This window comes from Danio aesculapii, chromosome 2 (genome assembly GCF_903798145.1).
Source record: "Danio aesculapii chromosome 2, fDanAes4.1, whole genome shotgun sequence".
NCBI classification, from domain to species: Eukaryota; Metazoa; Chordata; class Actinopteri; order Cypriniformes; family Danionidae; genus Danio; species Danio aesculapii.
The window spans coordinates 19,997,928-20,023,384 of NC_079436.1; the positions used below are offsets into that span (position 1 = coordinate 19,997,928).

At 38.2% G+C, this 25,457-nt stretch overlaps 2 protein-coding genes across 2 annotated transcripts in view; one reads left to right on the forward strand and one right to left on the reverse strand.

The window, feature by feature from the left end:
* Positions 1–25,457, reverse strand: part of atr (ATR serine/threonine kinase) — a 71,560-nt gene that overhangs the window by 32,486 nt on the left and 13,617 nt on the right. Inside the window, exons 10-27 of the mRNA XM_056474359.1 lie at positions 25,101–25,351; positions 23,346–23,533; positions 21,503–21,603; positions 21,213–21,384; positions 18,799–18,969; positions 18,357–18,551; positions 16,798–16,983; positions 16,513–16,608; positions 15,784–15,914; positions 15,357–15,500; positions 11,418–11,511; positions 11,191–11,316; positions 10,518–10,724; positions 9,966–10,079; positions 1,833–1,948; positions 1,381–1,501; positions 1,157–1,294; positions 447–654 (exon numbers count right to left, since the gene is read on the reverse strand). Of these exons, the coding sequence (XP_056330334.1) occupies positions 447–654; positions 1,157–1,294; positions 1,381–1,501; positions 1,833–1,948; positions 9,966–10,079; positions 10,518–10,724; positions 11,191–11,316; positions 11,418–11,511; positions 15,357–15,500; positions 15,784–15,914; positions 16,513–16,608; positions 16,798–16,983; positions 18,357–18,551; positions 18,799–18,969; positions 21,213–21,384; positions 21,503–21,603; positions 23,346–23,533; positions 25,101–25,351 (2,759 nt within the window). The remainder of the gene's footprint in view (positions 1–446; positions 655–1,156; positions 1,295–1,380; positions 1,502–1,832; positions 1,949–9,965; positions 10,080–10,517; positions 10,725–11,190; positions 11,317–11,417; positions 11,512–15,356; positions 15,501–15,783; positions 15,915–16,512; positions 16,609–16,797; positions 16,984–18,356; positions 18,552–18,798; positions 18,970–21,212; positions 21,385–21,502; positions 21,604–23,345; positions 23,534–25,100; positions 25,352–25,457) is intronic.
* LOC130242337 (uncharacterized) overlaps positions 8,123–25,457 on the forward strand; it is a 136,005-nt gene continuing 118,670 nt past the window's right edge. Inside the window, exon 1 of the mRNA XM_056474428.1 lies at positions 8,123–8,981. The gene's annotated coding sequence lies outside the window, so the exon portion shown is untranslated. The remainder of the gene's footprint in view (positions 8,982–25,457) is intronic.

The following is a 25,457-nucleotide window of genomic DNA, read 5'->3' on the forward strand; positions in this document are numbered from 1 at the left end:
TTTTTCTTTAAAAATGTTTTTTTAAATGTTCAAAATTTTATTGCACTTGATCCCAAAAAACTGACATCTTTCAAAATTAATATGGAAGATTTGGATATTTTTTGGCATAATAATTTTAGCTAGATTAGAGACATCTGGGTTAAAGAACAAATGAAAAATTGTGTATTTTGTGCATAATATAAAAAATAAATGGTCTTAGAATTTTCATTAATTCATTGCTTTTATTGCTAATTTGTAAACAGCTTGTAAGGAAACAACAAAGATTTTCCCTCACTTTCTATGTTGTTTATAAAAACCCATAATAGAATAAAATGAATTTTAAATGTCATTATCATATCACAAAAGACTGTTAGGCAGCTCACAAGATTTGAATGTTCTTAGCAAAAACTTAGCATTTCAGCAAGGAAAATCAATTCATTTAATGACCACAGGTGTCACTATAATACCTGTAACCTGTGGCTGTTCTCTGGCATTTTTTCCTGTCCGCTTGTTGGTGCTGAAGGTCTGCAGTTTGTGGCGGGACCACTGAGTGAGATGATCCAGCATGGAGAAGACTGTCTGTGTGCTGAGCTGACTTAGACTGGAGGCGTTTTCCTGCAGTCGTACTAACCGAGGGTCACCCTCCTTCAGGACAGCCATGATCTCTTCAGTCACCTGCAGGACACACACATGATCGTCACTTTTAATATTACGATTTACTAGAGTTTAAAGGTCCAGATTCACAAACCGATTCAATTAAATTCTCGATTCAATTCGGTTAATGCAGATTTCATACAAATGTTATTAATATCGCTAAAATGGTAAAAAATGTGGTATTTGTATGTGCAACCTTTACTACACAAAGTCAAGGTTCACAGAAATGTAAAGCAAGCAGCGGTCATTATCACAGAACAATCATCTCAATTTCATAGTTGTCTGATTAAATCAATTTCGATTATGAATGTGATGTTTGTGTAGCTAATCAGTAAACTACGACTCAGTGTAGTGAATGCTGCTCCATCTGAAAGAACATGCTGTCGGTTTCATAGAACCAGCTTTACTGACAAAATGCGCATGAAATCGCCTTCGATGAATTCCCCAGCCCTACATCACACTTCCTCTGACACTTGTTTTAAGAATACAGAATATATCAAATAAACAGAGCTTGCAAGTGTACCTCTCGCTGCTCCTCTTGAGTGCATCCAATCAGCACGTACACCAAAATGTGCGGCAGCAGGTAAATGGTCACTTTATAATCATGCTTTATGATGAAACTACAACAGTTGAACACTTTCCCAGCAAGTTCATGTCTAACCTACAACACAAAATGGATTAGAGAGAGCTAGCCTTTTATGTGTACAGTATATGAGATTCCAGGAGAACGAGTGGATTTGGACTTACTTTACTGATGAGATATCCCGCCCATGTTGCAGACCAATCAGAGAACTTGCTTCCGCGGCTGCTGAGATATATCGGCTTTTTCAACTTGGACCAATTGACCACCTTCTGAGAGCTCTTATACCTTCAGATGAATAAAGTGAGTCAGTTTTATGCAGATGTAGGCCAGAAAAGCAGCATGACAAATAGTTGAGCCTCGGTCACAGTAAAGTTTGAGGTTGCAAAATTCAGTGCTCCAAAACAAAGATAATTTGACACAGATAAATCAAGCGATTGCTCCACATTTTATATTTCTGTACAAGGAGGTCACGTTTTGATCTCTTTTACTGTTCTCACATTCACATGATGTAAATTTGCAGGCCAGTCTGGCACATTCGCATGCATTTGAATAGAAGTCAATGGAGCAAAAAAATGCAGTGTGACCGTGGCTTTATTCCAAATGATGATATCCAAACCTGGTGTTGAGATGTGGCTCCAGGATTTCCTGAACCTGCTCTGGGAATCTTCTCCACAGACGGCGACCTGAAGAGTCAGTCCTACCCTCGCGACACTCGAATAATGACAGAAGCTCCTGAAATAGAACGCCACTGACAATTATTCATTTATCTGTGTCAGTTGCTATCTGGAAACGTAATTTATCTTGATTAAAGAACATTTTTACATTTAGTTAGTTAACATGAAAACAATGTACAGTAATTAATAAAGTACTGAAAGGTTTTTATGTACAGACAATGTTGTCAAATGATCCGTGTTCATTAAGATCGATGAATATGACTAAAAACACTGCAATATTCATGTCAGGATAGTAGTTGAAAAAAGATCACTGTGCAAATAAAACCTTTTCACAAAATCACATTTTTGTAGTTAAACTTACAGAAACATTACAATTTACAATAATATTTACAATTTCAAATATTAGATGTTTAGGTCCACAAAAATGCTGAATATAAATCAAATTTAAAATTGTAAAAAAAAAAAAATTGATTTAACTTCACAGTAATTTAAAGTGTTTCATGCTTTTTTGTACTTTACCATTCATGTAGTGTGCAGTGTAAAGGTCTGCAAAGTTTTAAACAGGGTACCCCTGGAATTCTCCAAATGAAATTCAAGGCTTTTTAAGACCTTTTTAAAACCATTTCAAATGAAATTCTATGCCAACTTCGTACCCATTTCTACAAAAGAAGAAGGAGAAAATGTCAAATCTGTATAAATTTTGAACTCTAGAAAATAGTTATGTACAAGTGGGCTACTTGAATTACATAAACCATTTTATTTTAATTATCAGTTAAATTTAATCGTCACCCACCCAGTAGCGAATATAAAAGTGCAACTGGTTACTTTTCTTCATCTTATTGAGACTCTTGTCAAACATAACCACAAACCCATTGGCCTTATTGACCAGGTCAGTCAGTTCATTAGTTGTAAGCCGATCTGAATTTAGTAATATATGCAGTTTTGTTGCTTACACCCGAGAATGTAGCTACAATCTCGGGAGTCAGGAAACATGGTTTTGAAAACCTCTGTAATGTTCTCATTCGATGTGTAAGATAGGATGTTCCATGGCTGTGGTGGCAATGCTTCTAATTTAGAAATTTCTTCATTACTGATAGCCAAAGCTGTTTCAGTAACCGAAGAGGTCTCCGGTGCACAGAACTGCACAATAAGTGGTCGGCGCTGACAGATGCTTTATACAAATAAATACTTCTGTATAAATGTTTATTACTAACTATTCTATGAACATGTTTTGATTATAACTGCAGATCAATGACAGTGCGAAATAGCCTACTGCAATTATATAAAATAAATAAATAACTGCAACATATTTGAACACACAGACCCTTACAGTCTCTGATATGTTACCACTTACAGAAAAACTACACACAGCATACATTTAGTCTTTATTTAGGTTCAAAAACAACACACAACATAGCCCACAGTCAGTGCAAACCTCTCATATGTGTCTTTAATCTTCAGCAGCACATGTAGCCTCTTGTTAGAAAGTAATTATGTCATTCCGAAATCATAATAGTCCAAAAGGTGATGATAATAGTTAAACATGGCTTGTTCATCTTTTACGTTGCAGACAGCATCATTTGCTGCAGTTTTTTCCGGCTTCTCCTTTGTTTTTTCGTGTTTGTTCCTTTCTGACAAGATCTAATTTCAGAGCGCTTCAGTGATCACGAGCCCGTTATTAATATAAGCTTCAACAAAGTGAAACCGCTCGCACTTTTAGACAGGCTTGAAAAACAACAGGGCACAGCAGATTTTGTTCTTCTTGGCTCTGTGACTGTTCATCAAGACGACGACAAGGTTTGTTTGAGCTCCGGTCGACCATGGCTCGTTATTATATGTAAATATTTTTATGGTGTAATGTCTCGTCTGTAAATTTAAAACATTTGCTTGTTGCGCAAGTGAATGACGTATCTCTGTATATCAATAGCGTTCAGCTGCGCATCTAGCTCCGCCTTTTGGTACCCTTGATACCCTTTGCAAAGGGTGCCGAAAAAGTGTGCAGTTCGGTACAGTGGACAGTGGAAATGGCCATAAAAGCGTAACGAACTGCACCGTGCTGTACCGTACCACTCAGTGGAAACGGGCCATAAAACAACTTTCTTGTTATGAAGCGGACAGGAGACAGAGGTAAGGAAACGTTAGGGTGTTTATTAAATGACAACAAGGAGCACATGAAGGATAGCCAGGAGGATCAGGAATGATGTTGGGGTCTTTTCCTCCGTGGCTGGGTAACAGGAATACACGAGGATGGACAGCACACACCAGATACAGCTGACAGAGGATGACACAGACTTGGAAGGACTGGAAGACAGGACGATTCGGGAGGACCAGGAAGACTAGGAGGAATACAAAGAGAACAGGTAAGTAAATCGTTTGTTTTAGCTGAGGATGACTACGCTGAGTGGTCGCTCAGTTGTCCGCTTTCGTCGAGACGAGCCCGGACAATGAGCGACTGGAGTGCTGTGCTTTTATCTGGTGCTCGTGAATGTGATGCAGCTGTGTGCTCATTAGAAGTCAGGTGATGGTGATCTTCGTGAGTGGGGGTCGTGAGAGCCTGACCAATCCATGACAGTACCCCCCTCCCCAGGGCCCGCTCCTGAGGGCCGACACCTCCGACGCCGTGGTGGTCTCCCTCTGCCTCTAGGCGCTGGGAACTCAGGGTGGCTCTCATGAAACTCCACCATGAGACTAGGATCGAGAATATCAGCTCTGGGAACCCATGTCCTTTCTTCGGGGCCGTACCCTTCCCAGTCCACCAGGTACTCCAACTGGCCACCACGACGTCGGGAACGCAAGATCTCCTTCACTGCGTAGACGGCTCCTTCTTCTAGGAGCAGTGGAGGAGGGGGTTCCTCTTCGTGGTCAGGCTCTGTGGAGGGAAGAACAGGATCGTGATAGGGTTTCAGGAGTGATACGTGGAATGTAGGGTGAATACGGTAGTGAGAGGGTAATTGTAGTTTGTAGGTGACGGGGTTAACCTGTTCCACGATGGTGAAGGGACCAACAAATCGGGGACTTAACTTGCGAGAGGGCAGTCGCATGCGTATGTCCCGGGTGGATAGCCACACCTTTTGTCCGGGTGTGTATCTGGGTTCTTCAGACCTTCTCCTATCGGCGGTTACCTTGCTTCGACGGACTGCCCTCTGCAGATGTTGATGAGCCTCGTCCCAGACTCTCTCGCTCTCCCGGAACCAGTGATCCACTGCGGGGACATCAGATGGTTCGCCATCCCAGGGAAAGAGCGGTGGTTGGAAGCCCAGGACGCACTGGAATGGCGTGAGTCCGGTGGAGGGTTGCCGTAGTGAATTTTGGGCATATTCTGCCCAGCCCAAATACTGGCTCCAGGAGTTCTGGTGACCACTGCAGAAGGTCCTCAGGAACCGTCCCACCTCCTGAATCTTCCTCTCTGTCTGCCCGTTGGTTTGGGGATGATATCCAGAAGAGAGGCTGACGGCCACACCTAGGAGCTTGAAGAAGGCTTTCCATAGACGTGAGATGAACTGTGGACCTCTGTCCGACACAATATCTTCTGGAATACCAAATGACCTGAAGACTTGATTAAAGATATTGTCGGCAGTTTCAAAGGCTGTGGGAAGACCTTTCAGAGGGATTAGTTTGACAAACTTTGAGAATCTATCTACTATGACTAGAATACAGGTATTACCTTCTGACGAAGGGAGGTCAGTGATAAAGTCCACTCCTAGGTGTGACCAGGGACGGTTCGGAATCGGCAAGGGATGGAGCTTTCCAGCGGGTAGATGACGTGGGCTCTTGGATTGGGCACAGTCCTTACAGCCCTGAACATATTGCCTCACATCCCTTGCCATGTTTGGCCACCAGAAGCGTTGGGATACTAGCGAGAGAGTATTGTTGATCCCTGGATGTCCAGTGCCTAGCGAGGTATGTAAGGAGTGGATCAGATCTACCCGGTGTTCAGGTGGTATGAACTGCCGATGAGGAGGGCATCCCGGCGGAGCAGGGGCTTCCGGAGTGGCACGACTGGAGGAGCGTTCCAGGTGATCGGACAAATGGAGATGTGTTCGGGAAGAATCTTCGTTGGGAGTTCTTCATGATCGTGATGCTCGTGTAAACGAGAGAGAGCGTCTGCTCTTAGATTCTTGGGTCCTGGACGATAGGAAATGGAGAAATCAAAACGTGAGAAGAAAAGTGACCATCTGGCTTGACGTGGACATAGTCTCTTGGCCTCTTTGATGTATTGGAGGTTTTTGTGATCTGTGATCACCTGGAACGGATGTTTGGCTCCCTCCAACCAGTGACGCCACTCCTCCAAGGCTAGCTTGATTGCTAGAAGCTCCCTGTCTCCTATGCTGTAATTCTGCTCCGCCGGGCTCAACTTCCGAGAGAAATAGGCACAGGGATGCAGTCGGGGCGGTGTATCATGATGTTGAGATAATACTGCCCCGACGCCGGTGGTGGATGCGTCCACTTCCACCACGAAAGGAAGATTTGGGTCAGGATGAGTCAGGAGTGGGGCCCTTGTGAACTCCTTCTTAAGAAGGCGGAAGGCTGCGGCTGCTTCTTTGGTCCACTCCAGTCCTTTGGGTTTACCCTTGAGGAGATTAGTGAGAGGTGATGTAATCCTGCTGTAGTCCTTGATAAACCGTCTATAAAAGTTAGCAAACCCAAGAAACCTCTGGAGCTCCTTAATGGAAGTGGGTTCTGACCAGGATAGAACAGCCTCAATTTTCTTCCCATCCATACGTATACCGGTTTGGTCAATGATGTATCCCAAGAAATGAATCGACTTCTGGTGGAATGAGCATTTCTCCGCTTTGAGGTAGAGGTGATGTTCTCTCAATGTGTGTAGGACCTCCGCAACGTGTTGGCGATGTTCGGCCTCACTCCGGGAGTAAATGAGGATGTCATCTATGTACACTATTACACAGTGGTGAAGAAACTCCCGGAGGACTTCATGAATGAAGTTTTGGAATACGGAGGGGGCGTTGACCAGACCGTAAGGCATGACCTCATATTCATAGTGGCCAGTAGGGGTCACGAATGCTGTCTTCCATTGGTCCCCCTCACGTATTCTTATCAGATTATACGCGCTGCGGAGGTCCAATTTAGTGAAGACTTTAGCTTCTCGGAGCTGTTCCAAAGCGGCTGGTACCAGAGGAAGGGGATATCGGTATTTTACTGTACCGTTATTTAGGACCCTGTAGTCGATGCATGGACGCAGCCCTCCGTCCTTCTTGGCCACAAAGAAGAAGCTTGAGGCGGCTGGTGATTTTGAGTGACGTATGTACCCCTGACTCAGAGCCTCCCTTATGTAATCTTCCATTGCCTGATTCTCTGGAAGCGAGAGCGGGTAGATCCTACCTCTTGGCAACTGGGCATCTGGAACTAGGTCGATCGCGCAGTCCCATGGCCGATGCGGCGGTAGCTGGGAAGCTCTCTTGGGGCAGAAGACATCATGAAAGGAGCTGTACTCCTTAGGAATGTGGATAGACTGCTTCTCAGGAGGGCTCTCGACCGATGTTGCAAACAAAGAAATGGGGTTCCGACCTTGAAGAGGGAGATTTGGAAAACAGGCAGGTGTACATCCAGATCCCCATTTCTTTATCTCTCCTGTGCCCCAAGAGATGATGGGATCGTGCTTCACCAGCCACGGGCGCCCTAGAATGATGTCCATATTTGCACCCTCCAGAACCAGAAATTGAATCCTCTCTTGATGTAACAACCCCACTTGAAGAAGGATGTCTTCGCATTGTCGATGGATACGGGTCGAAGATCGAGTGCACTGGGTTATCGGTTGTATCTGGTATATATGCGAGGACGCCTCAGTACGGAGGTGGAGTTGACGACAGAGGGATTGGGAGATGAAGTTCCCTGCTGACCCGGAGTCGATGAGGGCTGTGACAAGGAGAGAAATAGAGGCAGTAGTTATTTGTACGGTGGTAGTAAGTGGTTTACATTGTTCAATATTCGTACTGAATACACTCACTGAAGTCCGAATGGGACGAAGGGGACACTCCATACGGGTGTGTCCACTGACACCGCAGTATAGACACAGACCCCGGGTCAGCCTCCTCTGTCGTTCCGCTGATGTCAGTCTTCCAGACTCTATTATCATGGGTTCTGGTTCTGGAGAGGCTGTTGACTCAGGCGATTGGAGGAGTGCAGACGAGGGGGTGATGGTGTCCTGTTGATAGGAACGGAGACGATCGGAACATCGGAGAGAATGTTGGATGAATCTCTCCAGACCCATTGTATCATCTAATGTGGCCAGTTGGATTCGGAGCGTGGGTTCCAAGCCGAGCCGGTACGTGGTCAACAACGATCTCTCATTCCATCCACTTGCAGCTGCTAGAGTGCGAAACCGGAGAGCATATTCCTGTGTAGATAGAGTACCTTGCTTTAGATGATACAGCTGCTCTCCAGCGGCTACTTCCCCATCAGAACGTCCAAACACCTCTTTGAAATACTCCGTGAAGGTAGTGATGGAATTCATGACCGGCCCGGCTTGGTTCCAGATCGTCTCAGCCCATTTAAGTGCAGGTCCAGAGAGTAGAGATACGATGTAGGCGATCTTCGACTTATCTGTGGGATATAGAGAAGGTTGCATTTCGAATATGAGGGAACATTGTAACAGAAAACCATTGCACTCCCCCGCTCCGCCTGAGTAGGGCGCTGGTCGGGCCATGGGACTGGAAGGAAGGGCCGAAGAAGAAACTGTGGAGGCGGAAGTGCTCGGTGCTGGTGGTGCGTTGGAAAGTGGAGCTGGTGGCTGTAGAATCCGCTTCAACTGGTCCACCAGCTCTTGAAGGTGATCGGGGGTGCTCATGTTGTCGTCGTTAATGGTCCGGGCTTCTGTTATGAAGCGGACAGGAGACAGAGGTAAGGAAACGTTAGGGTGTTTATTAAATGACAACAAGGAGCACATGAAGGATAGCCAGGAGGATCAGGAATGATGTTGGGGTCTTTTCCTCCGTGGCTGGGTAACAGGAATACACGAGGATGGACAGCACACACCAGATACAGCTGACAGAGGATGACACAGACTTGGAAGGACTGGAAGACAGGACGATTCGGGAGGACCAGGAAGACTAGGAGGAATACAAAGAGAACAGGTAAGTAAATCGTTTGTTTTAGCTGAGGATGACTACGCTGAGTGGTCGCTCAGTTGTCCGCTTTCGTCGAGACGAGCCCGGACAATGAGCGACTGGAGTGCTGTGCTTTTATCTGGTGCTCGTGAATGTGATGCAGCTGTGTGCTCATTAGAAGTCAGGTGATGGTGATCTTCGTGAGTGGGGGTCGTGAGAGCCTGACCAATCCATGACATTTCTGAAATGTCAGCTTGTTACAAGTCATATTTCTAAGCCTGTTTATGTTTGTAACAAATTCACATAATATCAGCAGATGGTCACTGTTAGCCTACATGTTGCATTTTTTAACATGCACAATAAGTGGTACATCAGTTACATAAAGACAGGACCATTTGACCAATTAGAGCAGAAAAAGAGTCTCTAAAAGAAAACCTGTACACTAATGTAGGAAAAATCCTTAGACCTCCTGTGAAATTGTAATTATTTTTTACAAATATTTCCCAAGGGATTTCAAAGTAATTATCAAGAAATTATCAAAGTATTTCCTTTTTTTCTGGAGAAATTATTTGTTTTAGTTTGGTTGGAATTAAAATAAAAATGTAAAAACTGCTGAATATTATGACCCCCTGAAATGTTTACAAAACAGACCACTGTTGACCAATGACCTGCGTAATTAACTTAGTTAAGCCTTTAAATTGCACTTCAAGTTGAATACTAGTATCTTGCAAAAAAAGATGTAGATAATCATAGTAAATATGATAATAAAAAAATAATTAGATATTAGTTAAACATCCTTTAGGAAATGTTAAAAAAAAATTCGCAGGAAGGCTACAAATTCTGACTTCAATCGTAAGTTTAAGTAAGTTAACTTAAGTAAGCCTTTTTTTTTTTTTCAAATAATCAGTTTTATATTGTAATCATTTTATTTATAACCTTTAAACTGTGAAATAAACACATAACAAGCTAGTGTGCAAAACCTGATCAATTGCTTAAGCTCTCATAGCATACCTGCATTGCATACGCAGCAGCGTCTTGAGCTCTCACATCATCTGCATAGGCCAGAAAAGCCCTGGTCAGCTCCGTCAGCAGCTCATAGGCAAAGTTTGGATCATCAATCCCACTCTAAAAGCATAAAGATAAACTTTTCATTAGGGCTGAAAAAAATACATCGCAATATTTTTGCCTTTCTGCAGTAATTTTGTTGTATTATAAAATTCAGACACAGATATTGAATAATGAAAAGTAAAATACTTCCCAATCTTTACTATGTAAATAAAATGCTATTTACCTTTGCTTAAGCTAAAAACATATTGTTACGCTCCTGCATGCTTTATACTCACTTACTGTATGTTAACACAGTTAAAAAGCAGCTCATGCAAATTATGAGCACATTTTATTAACACAATGGCTAACCTAATTTATTTAGGTAATTAATTTAAAACGTTATTTGTATTCCAAATTGCGATGCTTGGTCATCTATATTCCTTACTTGACAATGTGCATCCCTTGCAACATGAAAGTCAATATTTTGACTGCAACACTCTCCGAGCAATGTCTCACCACAAACGTGGAGCCGGTTCCCTGAGTGTCAGCAGGTGACAAGTCCAGGCGACCAGGATCAATGGCTCCCAGTTCCCCCAAGCATTCCCCACACAAAAGCCTGGCTTCAGTATTGACGTCCTGACAGCCGCGCAGCAACACCGTCACTAACTGAGAGATCACCGGCTCCACCATCTCACTGTCCAAAACATGCTTTAGCAGAGCATCCTGTACAAACAAAACACACACTCAACCTTTTTGTCACATGATGCATTGCCTATCAAAACCTGCTTTTTAAAGGGATAGTTCACCCATGAAAACGTACACACCATTTACTCACACTCAAGTGGTTCTAAATTTCTTTTTTCTGTTGAACACAAAATAAGATATTTTGAAGAATGTTGGAGCCTCAATTGACATCAATGGCTGGCATGGAAGTCAATGGCTGTCCAAAATTATTCGGTATATCTCCCTTTTGTGTTCAGCAGATGAAAGAAGTCGAAGGTGAGTAATTGATTATTTTGGGTGAACTATTGCTTTATTGTAATGTTATTATCATTAAAATGATTATTACTGATGTACAGTCTCACAGTTTTTAACAAATTCATTTCACTTTCCACTTTTTCAAAGAAGGAAGAACAATCAAGCTGATGAACTTCTTAAGATAAAGAGATTGATTTATTAGGAGTCTGACCTGGTTCTTGTATATCATCTCCTTCAGGCTGGTGAGTGCGTGGATGCGTACGTCTACATTCTCATGCTGGATGGCCCGCATAGATAGCTGCAGCGCTGCCTGCATGTCAGTGCTCTTTGAGGTTTGCTGTTGTTCAAGAAAAGAGTCAAAAAAATGTCTTGCACAATTTTAAAACGCTCAACTTTTACGTTGTTTATTATGCTTCGATTTATTTGTTTAGGTTGTACCTTACGGTAATCTTGTAGGACTTTGTGAATGATTTTCAGTTCTGGATGGTCAGGAAGGAAGTAGATTTCATGAAGAAAGTCTTGAACTTCCTCCCTAGATGAAAAAGGGTGAATAAAGGATTTTAACCAAATACATAACATAATTATATGTTTCTATAATATTTGGAGATGCTTAAATGTCAACAGGCCTCATCATCAATATCTTCTTAAGAGGTTTGATTAAATTGTTCTTAAGAAACGTCCAAAGAACAATCCACGCCAGATTCACATGTTATTATGCATCAAAACTGTTTGCACCTGGGTTCTTAAAGGAACACTCTGGCAGATTCGAGTTTTAAATAGAACATTTTCAAACCTCTTTTCTGAACGAAATGCTAATGGTCAAATCCAATTCAATTAATTATGCTAAGCTAAGCTATAAGTGACCATGCCACAACAAGAAATCAGCTCTGTTTAAGTCAACTGTTTAACTAAGAGACTTGTAAAATTAGCCTTTAAAAAAAGTGTTTCTTTAAGAATGGTGAATCATATTTCTTCTTAACAGAGAGCACATGCCAGTTTTTCCAATGAATGCCCTAAAATGTTCCATTAAGGGCCATGACCTCTTAAAGCTGCACGAAAAGAAAGTGGGGATGTCAAAGAGAATGTGTTAAACATAAGCTATGTATCTCATTTGACATATAAATTATTTTATATGTAAGCTACAGTAGGCTTTGTACTTCCCTTGTGCTTTAGTAAAACATCATCACAAGCACACAAGGCAGGCTGTGCAATTACTATTAATATATAATTAATGAATCTATTTTTGTTGTATAGACACTTCCAGACATCACTCAAAACCGTAAAGTGTTTACATTCATAGGTGTACTGTATGACCTACTCTCCCAAATACAAAACACCTTATAAAGTACATGAATCACTATATTTTTCTATAACTTTTCCGTCACAGAGGCATAATGTGTATTTCTTTTCAATGTTGACATTTGATATTAATTTACCAGATCACACTTTATTTTGATGGTCCGTTTGTTGAATTTAAGTTACATTACAACTGCATGCCAACTAATGCTCATTAGATTATAAGTAGACCGCTAGGTTGGGGTTAGGGTTAGTGTAAGTTGACATGTACTTGCAAAGTTTCTTATAGTCAGTTAAAAGTCTGTTGAAGGAGCAGTATCAGCAGATATTAAGTAGACAGTCTACTAATACTCAAATAGACCATCAAAATAAAGTGTTACAATTTACCATCCTAATTTTATGGAAAAAGTAATTGAAATAAAACAAAACAAACATCCCAAACTGTCATCTGTGGTGTTGCCATTGCGTGCTACATTAGCGCTGTTATATCAGAGTCATTCAGCCCATAACACGATCTCTCAAGGTCATTTTTAACATTCTGGAATTTACATTAGTGGTTTCAACAACCAGATGCATTTAGACTTTAATTAAATAAATCACAGGAGAAAAGAAAATGATCTATGATTTATTTAATAAATCACTGAGTCCGGACCTTCTTTGCTACTTTTCATTCAAAGAAATTATGTCACAGCACCAAAACGTATCTGGTAAAGCACGGTGATTTCACTCATATAATATTTAAAAAATCATTTATTTATACTTTATTCATTCATTTTGTTTTCAGCCTAGTCCCTTTATTATTCTGGGGTCGCCACAGCGGAATGAACCGCCAACTTATCCAGCATGTTTTACGCAGCAGATGTCCATCCAGCTGCAACCCATCACTGGGCTACACCCATAGACTACCATCCACACTACAGACAATTCAGCCCACCCAAGTCACCTAAAACCGGAGCTTATTTATACTTGTAAATTATATTTAACTTACACATTCATTAACTTAAGTGTAACATACATTCAAATACTATCATTTTTGTTGTTGTTCATAGATGAACAAAGCTAAACATGACCATAAACGACATAAGATAAAGTTTGAACAAACTACTACCACTCAAATATGCATTGCACTTGGGTGGAATGTATGTAGATTACACTCTTAGTTAAAAATCTTCACGAAAAGTGAGATTTAAGAACAATTTTGTTTGTAAGAATGGTTGGTGAATGAGGCCCAATGTTAGTAAACAAATAAGCATATTTGACCCAAAATGTGGGAGTATTTCGGTTCAGTATGCATGTGTACCAAACAAACATGATGCTGTTTTAACACGTGCACGTGCAAAACATGATCTGTTTCTATATATAGCTTGCTAGGTGGAAGATCATAATTTTTTATTTATTTTTGTTATTCACTAATTTTTCTTCGGCTTAGTCCCTTATTTATCAGGGGTCGCCACAATGGAATGAATTTTGTTATTCAACCAAGTGAACATAACAAAAAGGAGTTCCAAAAATAGAAATATCTGATCATCTTCCATTTGGCTGTTTACACTGCACTTATTTTACCAAGGCAATGACTGATGCATGTTTATTTCATTCCAAAGAGTTCCTTTATCAGCACCAGAGTGGAAAATGCAGCTTGTGTCTAGAATTCTGAGAACAGATTGTAATATTGCTGCATCATTCCCGGCTCACATGGAAACACACTTTGCTGAGAACAGTTCGGCACATTTGTGGAAGCGCCGCTTTTGATTTTTAATACTCAAGATTGATCATTTAGTCTATGATATTTCAGCTAATGTGTGAATAAAACTTAACTAGACATAGGGTCGAAATCTAAATTATTAGCCCTCCTGTGATTTTTTTTTTCTTTTTCTTTTTTAAATATTTCCCAAATTATGTTTAACAGAGCAAGGAATTTTTCACTGTATTTCATATAATATGTTTTCTTCTGGAGAAAGTCTTATTTGTTTTATTTTAGCTAGAATAAAAGCAGTTTTTAATAAAATAAAAAAAAAAACATTTAAAGATCAACATTATTAGCACCCTTAAGCTATATATTTTTTTCGATAGCCTACAGAACAAACCCCTGTTATTCAATAACTTGCTTAATTACCCTAACTGTTGCTTAGCAATATGGACACATTCAAATGGTGTTAAAAGTGTCACATACTTTATTTATAAGAAATAATTCACCCAAAAATGTAATTTCTGTCTTAATGTAATGATGTATTCACGGCCGCGAAATCCCACATGAGCTGACGTAGTGTTTGTTTACTACTGAGTAGACACGCGTGCTCACAAATGATGTCTACTTTAGTCAACAGAACCTGCATATGCTGTGAATAACAGGTAATGAAGCTGTAAATAACGTTCAGTTTGTTGCACCAAGTGATCATTTGAGAGCTGCGAGTGAAGTATGATCTCCATGTATGTTTTTATATGATTTAAATGATCATATTACATTTTAGAGTTATGATTACGACAAACATTTGATATGTTTTTCTTGATAGTGAACTTGTGTATGAATGTTTACTGTCCCAGTATAACTACTCTAGCCTTTATAATGTTGAATATAATGCAAAAAGGTTTCATTTTACCAGTGAGAAAATGGTCTAATAATAACGGTCATCACTTTACTGTGAATTAGCAACCAGGACAAATTTAAAGTTTAGGTCTTCATTCCAAGTCTATACAAGATAGTATTTTAACCAACAGTAGACCTGCACATAGGCTTAATATTCTTATTTTTGTTTTACCATATGTTTGAGAAATAACAATAATAATAGCCTACACACATCAACCTTTATTTTACACGTATCTTGAGAAGAATCGTGATTCTCATTTTAGCCACAATCGTGAAGCCCTAAACAGAAACTGGGGCTAATATTTCTGACTTCAACTGTACATTGTATAGATGTTTTTTTACTTTTGACTAGAAATAAAGTTTCATCTATCCAATGCTGCCAATTTAATCTTGAAATTTGTACTTTAGAGGAACAGGTCTACACAGAAATGCCTCGTTAGAAAAACGATGCCAAATCCAGCCTATGGCAAAATGAGAAAAACAGAAATGACCCATACCTGTTCTCCACTATGAGGTAGTGCATGATCACCGCCGTCTCTTTAGGCTGGATAGAGATGAGAGGTAACAGAGCCACAATAACATGACTCAGAAGAGGACCCAGATATGACGGATCTAGACAGCGCACAAAACAGTCCCACGTCCTGTAAACCAGCGAGATTTTTTTTAAAAAGCCTTAATATCTGTGTCTTGTTATTTGGTGAGCAAATTGCAATTCTGCCCTTCATTCTCAGATCTGAATGCATATTAGATGCAGATAATTCTTGCAGAGCTTAAACATTGTAACCAGCTGTTTACTGCGCTAATTAAACCACAATCAGGTTCTTATTTGCAGTGCTCTCATGCAGCTGACACTTCTTATGCTCTTGGCTGTTTATTCACACGTCCTCTTCAATGCATTTAGACTGATGTGAATGAGAAATACACCTGCAGCAGAGCTCTGGGAAGTCGTCCTTGTATCTCAGGCCAGTTCTGAGTGTGGTCATCATCTTCACTCGAACTGAGCTGATGTGCTTTGGACCCATCAGCGTCATCAACGACATTAAACTGTTCAGAGCCTGAGAAAAGGGGAAAGTGGCCATTTATATATGTATATATATATACACACACATATATGTGTGTGTGTATATATGTGTATATATGTATATATATATACATACATATATATATATACATACATACATATATACATACATACATATATATACATACATATATATATATACATACATACATATATACACATACATACATATATATATATACATACATATATATATATATATACATACATATATATATATATATATACATACATATATATATATATATACATACATATATATATATATACATACATATATATATATACATACATATATATATATATACATACATATACATATATATACATATATATACATATACATATACATATATATATATACATATACATATATATATACATATATATATATATATACATACATATACATATATATATATATATATATATATATACATACATACATACATACATACATACATACATACATACATACATACATACATACATACATATATATATATATATATATCAAATATTTATAAGAAATCGAATATATAAATATAAAAAATTTAAGTCTAAGAACTTACCATTTTCTTTTTCTCCTTCTCTCCAGCACTAGAACTCAGCAGCTGCATGTTGAAGAAAGCCAGAATGCCCAGAAGCTTGGGCTGCAGATAATCTGCCTGCAGAGACATACACCAACAGACTGCATTATTTCCAGAACAATGACCGTGCCAGAAAGCTGACAACAGACTCATGTAACTCTCATCACATCACACTCTCTAGAACAAAACTAAATAAATCTGTGATTAAAGCTGTGCAGTTATTCATAGACCTTAAACTGAGAAATATCGTTGTTAGGGCAGCTGTACCATGCATCCTGGGGTGGTGATTTCTCTTGGGCCCTTGTAGGGGTCATCACTGGAGGCAAAAGAAGCTAAAATAGCAAGTCCGTTAAAAACTTGTTGGTAGTGCTCTCCAAGACGCAAAAGCAGCTCATTATGAAGACCCTGGAAATCCTGTCTCAGCAGACTGCCCAATTCAATTTCGGTCTCATTCTGTGCCAAAAAATAAGAAACCAGTTCATTAAACAATTTAAGATATTAAGTCAAAATAATATTCTTTTTGTAAGTTTTTATTTTCAAAAACGAAAATATACATTTTTTACAATCAGATAGAAAAAATATTTTAACAGCTACTATCCCATATATATTCCCCATCCCCCCACCCCCTTATATGCACATCAGGAAACACAGAATAACTGCAGTTTAGACCAAGCAGCTAAATAAATTACATTAAATTTGACTTTCATATTATTCTATGAGTGTTAATGTCAGATATATAGATTTTTTTCAGCATGGGCATGGTTGATCCGTGCTGATGACAGTTCTAGGTTCAGTATGTCCAATCCTGAATGCAACCAGTGCTTAACAGAGAGATGATGAGGGGGTTTCCACCTCTGTATCAACATTATCTTTGTAGCAGTTAAAGCAGCCAACCAAAACGTACGGGTCTTTGCATTTAAGGAAAATTGAGAGTTATTATTCAACAATAACAATACAGGATCTTTGAGGAAACTTTTTTTTGTAAAGTTAAAAAAATTGTCCAGCACAGAACCCAAAGTTTTTCCACCTCCGGACATTCCCACATCATATGTAAAAAGTATCTGGACGCTGTGGTTAGTCAAAATAATATTCAACAAACAAATAAACAAATAAATAAATAAATAAATAAATAAATAGGTCCAATTCTGCCCAATTGTATTTCTATCTTTCTGTGCCAAAGAGGGGAACAAAATATGTTCATTATTTTTTTAAAATAAGAAACTAATTCAAAATAACATTTAACTAATTAAATAAAATGAATTATATATTTTTTAATCTAATAAATATTCAGGTCGAATTCTGCTTAATTCAATTTCGGTCTGTTTCAGTGCCAAAACAACGAAAAAGTCTAAATAAAATGTAATAAATAAAAAAATGTTCATTCATTCATAGGTCCAATTATGGCTAAATCAATTTCTGTCTTTTTCAGTGCCAAAAGAAAATCTCCTCATTAAAAAATAATAAGAAACAGGTAATTAGAAACTAATTCAAAATAACATTAATTAATTATAAATAATAAAAATAACAAATTATTTAGAGGTCTAATTCTGCACAATTCGGTCTCATTCCAAGTTTAAAAAAAAGAAAAAAATCAATTAATTAAAAAAAGAGTTATCAGAAATGAAGTCAAAATAACTTTCATTGATTAAAAAAACTATAAATTAATTAATACATAAATATCAAATTAACATTCAGAGGTTTAATATAGTTTTTTTTTAAAGATTTATCTTCTAATACCACTCATCTAAATATTTGTCTTTTTTACTTTTTTATTTTTCTTTAATTCCTGATTTCATCATCCAAAGATCTCTCTCACACACACACACCTTAAGGTAGTGGAAGGCTCTCTCCAGCTCTTCTTTGGAGCATGAACACACAAGATGTGAGAATATGTATTTAAAGTTATTGATGAGCATTTCCCTGCGGTTGACATTCAGCTGCTTGGCAATGGTGCGGATCAAGGCGGAAGCTGTTGGACTGGCTTTGGCTGCCAAAAAAGGCAGAAGGACCTGTAATGTCCGCTGTGAACAAATAGAGACAGTATAAGCTCATTACTTAATTGAAATTAGTGATGAAAGTCACACTTGACCATAGCTCATTGGAGCATTTCAAAGTGGCTCACAATATTTGCCTTTTTTCTTCAAAAGGCTTTAATAGGTTTTTTTTTTGGTGTTTATGCTGAGATTTATTGTACTATCTTTGCCTAAAACCCTTCTGTTACATCATAGGCTGATCATGGCAAATCTGGTAATGAGATGTTGAAGTTACATTGAGGAAACGATTAAGGTCAGGGAAGTCAAAGACATGCGCCACATGAGACAGGATGTCCAGTGCCAGCTCTCTCTGATGGGCTGCCTCTTCCTGCAGAGCCTCGCTGCTCTGATCTGGTGTGCAGCGCAGAGCCGTCACATGACGTGAATGCAGAGACTCCACCAAAAACTGCAACAAAACAAATACTAGATGACTGACCACAAAACTCACTTGTTTTTATATCAAAACAAACTCAACTTTTTAGACAGAAATAAACAGCTTACAACTGACTATGAACACAGACATTCAAGGATGAATAATGAATTAACTCTATCAATACATTTCTCAAGTGATGGACATTTTCAAGAAAGGAATTTTTACAGAATTATATATATATAATTATTATATATTTTCTTTTTGTCTTGTGTTTAGATCAAATAAATGCAGTTTTTATTAAATAAATCAAAATAATTGTTAAAAAAATGTAAAGGTCAATATTATCAGCCCCCATATATATATATATATATATATATATATATATATATATTTTTTTTTTTTTTTTTTTTTTTTTTTTTTTTTCTCAGATTAGCTACAGCTCAAACCACTGTTGTCCAATGACTTGCCAAGTTAACTTAAATAACCTAGTTAAGCCTTTAATATGCACTTTAATCTGAATACCAGTATTGAGTAGTAGCAAAACAACTAGATTCTAGAGTAGTAGTAACTACTACACTGTAAAACCCCAAGAGTTGAGATGAAACCGACTGCAATAAACCATTTAAGTTAAAAAAATAATAATACTAATGAGTTCTGTGAACTTATTCCATTTGAGTAAATGAAGCAATTTGAGTATTGTAAAACCCAATGAGTTAAGAGAACTCAAACAAACGGAGTACTGTAAAACCCAATAAGCTAAAGCAACTCAAACCGTTTGAGGAAGCTAATTGCCACAAACCATTTGAGTCAAAAAAACTAATCTGAGTACTGTGAACTTACTCCATTTAAGTTGAAGTAATGAGGTATTTAATTGACTCATTAGCTTCAACTCTTTTCAAATGAGTAGAATTAACTTTCAGTCAATTTTGAGTTAACTACACTCATTTCACTTGATAAAGTTGACTGTTGGGTTTTTGCGTTTAAGGTCTGTTTTTTTTTTAATCAACGATCTTCACTTCCTAAATGATATACGCTATAAAGTGGGTCTCAGAATGCACAAAAAGTACTGCTTTAAATTACATTCATCTGCGCCAAGTCTTTAAAATATATAAATTGATTTTACTCCAGTATTTCTAATGGCGTTTCTGCACTCGAATGCTGATCCTGAAAGGCACGTGCATGTAAACGGTTTTTCATCTCGGTTTATGCTTCAACAACTAAATGAAAGCTGAGGTCTATTTAACGAATTATATTTAATTACATTACAACATCAATGCTGTAAAAGGAACTGTATAAAATTGAAAAAAGTCACATTAACGGTTCACTGGAAGTTTATTGGTATGGGAAGAAACACTAGCTCTGCATATACCCTATTAATTGATATACTGCTGATGTGCAAATTTTAATGGAACACTCTACTTTTTTGGAATTAGACTGATTTTACGATTTTCAAGTCCCCTAGAATTAAACAGTTGAGTTTTGCCATTTTGCATCTGTTCAGTCGATCTCCAAGTCTGGCGAGAGCACTTTTAGCTTAGCTTAGCATAAATCATTGACGCAGATTAGACCATTAGCATCCCTTGAAACAAAAAGGGTTTCAGTAATTTTCTTATTTAAAGCTTGCATTTTGTGTAGTTACACTGTGCAGTAAGACAGACGCAAAATTGAAAGTTGCTATTTTCAAGGTTGACATGGCTAGGAGCTATATTTTAAATAGTAACTAGGAACTTTAAGCTTAAATAGGAAAATTACTGAAACCATTTTGTGGAAACACTTAAGAATAATGGTCTATTAGTTAATGCATTTACTAACATTAACTAAGTATGAATAATAATCTTGTTAAGCATTTATTAATCATACTTTAACATTAAATACTGCATTACTAAAAACCAAAGTTGTGCTTGATAACATTCGAGTAAACATTTCACTTTAATAACTTTAACTAACATTAACAAACATGAAGAAATACTGTAATAAATGTAGTACTAATAGTTTGTTCATGCTAGTAAACGCATTAACTAACGGACCAATATTTTAATATGTTAACACTTCTTTTTTTTTTTTTACATTTTTTGAGCAAGAAGCTAATGGTCCGATTTGATTTAATGATTTATGCTAAGCTGATCTAAAAGTGCTCCTAGGGATCAGAGAAATGGATTAAAAATGATAACACTCAACTTTTTAACTCTAGGTGACTTCTAAAATGAGTGTTTCTTTAATAGAGCCAGTCTGTACCATGTGACGGTTTAACATTTTTCACAAAAAGGTACACTGACCTGGCAGATTGGGTTCCTGTACTGGCTGAAGAAGGACTGTAGTTTGAGGTCTCTACAGGTGGCTAAAGCCTGGATCTCTGTATAGGCTGCTACTGACACCGGATTGGACTTTGAGAGCAGGCAGTGCAGGAGGCGAAGCAGAGCAAATGACACCAGGTTTCCTTCTGCAGCCCTGAAAAGAACCATTAGAAAGAAAACTATTACTGAAACATATGAACACGCATAACAATTGCATAAAAACAGGATGCATAAAAACAAACAAAAAAATGCCACTCAGCATTTTGTAATACCTCCCAATTTCTCCAGTAGTTAATATAAGTGTGTTTTTCAGTTCGTTGCTTCTGGACGTCTTTGCATTTGTGTATGCTTCTTTTAGCCTGGACACAAGAAGCTGTAAAAACCAAAATCATAATCCATCAATAAGACATTTTGTACAAAATTCTCTGCTAAACCACAAAGTTAAAAAATAAATAAATAAAATAAAAAAAATTATCTCAACTTTCAACCCAATTGCTGCACTTGACTCGATTTAAGTTGAGTAAACTCAAAAATGTCCTGAAGTTTGTTGCCTTAATTTTGAGTTTTTTTTTTTTTTTTTTTACTCAAAGCACTTAACACTGGAACTACCAGAATTCTGAAATGGTCATAGTGGTCATTCTGACTTTTCATATAACACTGTACAGAACAGATTTTTTGTCACGTCATATTGAAATTCAAAGCTTCTATTTTTGAATTAATACGAATGTGAATATCTGCAGTCGTTTTTTATGAATTTCAGGGTCATGCAGAATCTGCAGACTTTTAAGCTATTTTTGCACAGAATTTTTGTTTTTAAAAGTAGTTTATGTGAAATGTTACAACTTTTACAAAATTTTACAACTTTTATTTAAGGTTTACAATGCAAACCCAATCAAAACAACTTGTTTGGAAAACAAATATATCTACTAAAAGACAATGAATATTACTTTACAAACTGCCTTGTGCATGAATCATCTAAACAATTATATATTATTCAATTCATTTTCTTTTCGGCTTAGTCCGTTTATTAATCTGAGGTCGCCATGGCGGAATGAACCGCCAATTTATCCAGCATGTGTTTTTACACAGCAGATGCCCTTCCAGCTGCAACCCATCAAAGGGAAAACTTATTCAATAATATTACTGAAATTAATAGTATTGCATTAAAACGAAGTAAAACTAAAAATAAATATTTACACACATTTATTTATTTAAGTAAATAATTAATTAGATTCAATAATGGGGTAAAATGTGTAGATTACTGCAGGTGCAGATTCAGTGTGGGCCTAATCACTACTCTAACAATACAATCTTTTTTGCAATATAGCCTATAGTTGTGAACGAGTTACTAAAACACACCCGAAGTAGCACAGTACCTCAGATTTGTGCATTTAGCAAAGTTTAATCACAGCAGTTAAAAATATTGTTAAGACATGTCTAAATGAAATATACACACTTTTATGAAAAGTCAAGGAACTATAGCTATATAGGTTTTATTTTAACAAATGTAATAAATTTCTAATTGTAAAAATGCTCAAAATGACTGCATCTGTATTGTTAAAGGGATAGTTCAAAAATTAAATTGGCTTTTTATCTAGGAATCTTTAAAGTTGCCATGAAATAGATTGTGATAAATAGATTGTTTTTTTTTTTCTCATAATGTGATGTACATTAAATTGAAACGGTCCTAAAATGAGAATAAAAATGATTTTGTGCAGTGCATGGTTTAGTCCTTCGAGAACCGATTGGGTCATTGGAAAACAGTTGCTGATAACAAAATGAAGGATGACTGATGAATGGACAAAAGCAGAGCAAAAACGAGACATGTGCTGATAGCCCTTTCTTAAAGGCATTCCATGTGACCAGAAGAGAAGTCGTTTCAAGGGAGGGAAGGTTATGATATTTGATAGTGTAAAGATACATGGTTTATAACAAAAGCTACTACATAAATATAAAAAATAAGAGCAGCGAATTTTGATTTCATGCCAAATTTAATGTTCTACTAAAAAAAAAAGCATCTGCATGTTGAATTGCATGAGGGCGATTGAGTAAATTAACTGATATGACATTGATGGCTACAGCGTGTTAATATAATTTAGACTTTAAAATCTATACCTCTTTCAGGAACCCATTTCCATTCCAAAACTCTAGAAGGTTCTTGATGTTTTGGCCAAACATTATTCGGACCTCCTGATCAGGGTCTTCAATGAGATTGACCAAAGCGTTGACCAAAGCTTTGGTATCAGGGTCGCTGTTACCCAGATCCACATGCTTGAACAAGTGCCGTATGTTCTTGATAAAAGCTGCCATTTCAAAAGACAAAACTTAAGACTCATTTGGTGAGCTAAAAAAGCATTAGCAGAATAATTCAATGCTTTGATCAATGTAAAGTAATGGTCTTAAACTTAATTCCTGGAGGGCCACAGCTCTGCACAGTAGGCTTCGGCGGTAATACGGTAATATGATATACCACGGGATCTAAAAATAGCAACGGTGTCAGTTTCAATACCGTTATACCATCATAAAAAAACAATGCACTTAAATAGGAGACAAGTATTAAATAATTAATATTATTTATTTAATGCCTAAAAATGCGTATGTGTGATTGTCATCACGAGACAGTGTGGAGGAGAGAAAGGTGAGGTAAGATGGCAAGTCGTGCACCATGTGACCTGTTCTCAAAAAAGAACACAACCTCTGCATTTTGGCAGTATTTCCGGTTTCGACCGAACAAGAAGGGAGACATGGTAAATACGAACTAGAGGTCTGCATTCCCGCTGCTGTACCGCGGGAGCCGCAGGACCCGACCTGATTTCTTGCGGTGCAGGAATAAATTTCCGAATAAAGCGCGGGAGCGGTCGGTAACTCTGGTGTAATTTGAACGGGAGCGCGATGCCCTTTATGTATGTGTGTGAATGAGAGAGAGCATGATGCTGTGTGTCGCTTGGTGCTCTGTGTGTGTGTGTGTGTGTGTGGGTGTGGGTGTGTGTGTGTGCGTGTGTGTGTGCGTGTGCGTGTGCGTGTGCGTGTGTGTGTGTGATGATAAGAGAGAGCGTCCTGCACAGATCTCTAAAACGAACAAGACAAACAGGTGATCGCGAACCAAAGGTCGCATGTACGGTATTCATTTTCTGAATGGTTTAGGCACAAGCCAACAGTTCGGTGACGCTGTCTGCGCCTTACATCACGGTAATACCGGATACCGAGGTAAAATTGGGAGGAGGTTTGACAGTATCAAAATTTGGATACTGCCCAAGCCTACCGCACAATTTAGCTCCAACCACTTCCAGTTCACACCTGCTTAATAGTCTCTATGAAGCTGCGATCACACCAGAGTTTGTGTGTGTGGGAAATTCTGTCGTACGGCGCTGCGAAAAGGGGCGGGATTAAACAAGATGTTTGGACATTAAAAAAGCGAGCGATTGCACCATGTTTTAAATTTCTGTCCAGAGAGGTCCTGTTTTTTATCCTCGATTGGTCAAACGCAGTCAAGTGATGCGATTTCGCAGGTTCACCAAGCTTGAACTTTGCACCGCAGTGAACTGCGAAATTTAACGCATGACCCTGCATTTCCGGTCTGACGCATTCGCGTGCGTATGAATGGAAGTCTATGGGAAAAGCCCAGTGTGACCACATTAGTCTTGAACACCTTGATTAGTTGGATCAGCTGTGTTTGATTAGGGTTAGAGCAAAACTGTGCAGAGCTGCGGCCCTCCAGGAATTGAGTTTGAGACCTATGCTGTGAAGGAGCAAATGTATACTTTACCAGAAGAATAAAAACACAATATTCATTCATTCATTCATGCCAAATGAGCAATTTATTGGACCATCTTCAAAAGAATTTAAAATAGCTAAACCCTTTCCACTAACCTTGCTTAACCTTCATGTCCTCCGCAGGTTTAAGCAGCTGAAGGAACGGGGTGAGAATGGAGGCTCCGATGGAGGAGGTCTGACAGGAATGAGAGTCTGAAATACTGAGACCAGCGCAGAGCAGCTGATGGGATGGCATGGTCTCCTGAGGGAACCGCAGTTGTGAGCTTTCAGACAAACAGCAGGTCAGCTGCCCTGTGATACCGGCCAGCTCAGTCTTCACTTCTGTTGAGCTGTCCTGAAGTCTGTTCCTAAACGCATTATTGATGATAATGTTAACCAAAACTACATTAAATATGAGTCTTTAAAAAAACACTTTAAGACTTCAAAAGTCTGTCCAGAGTTTATTTTAGGTCA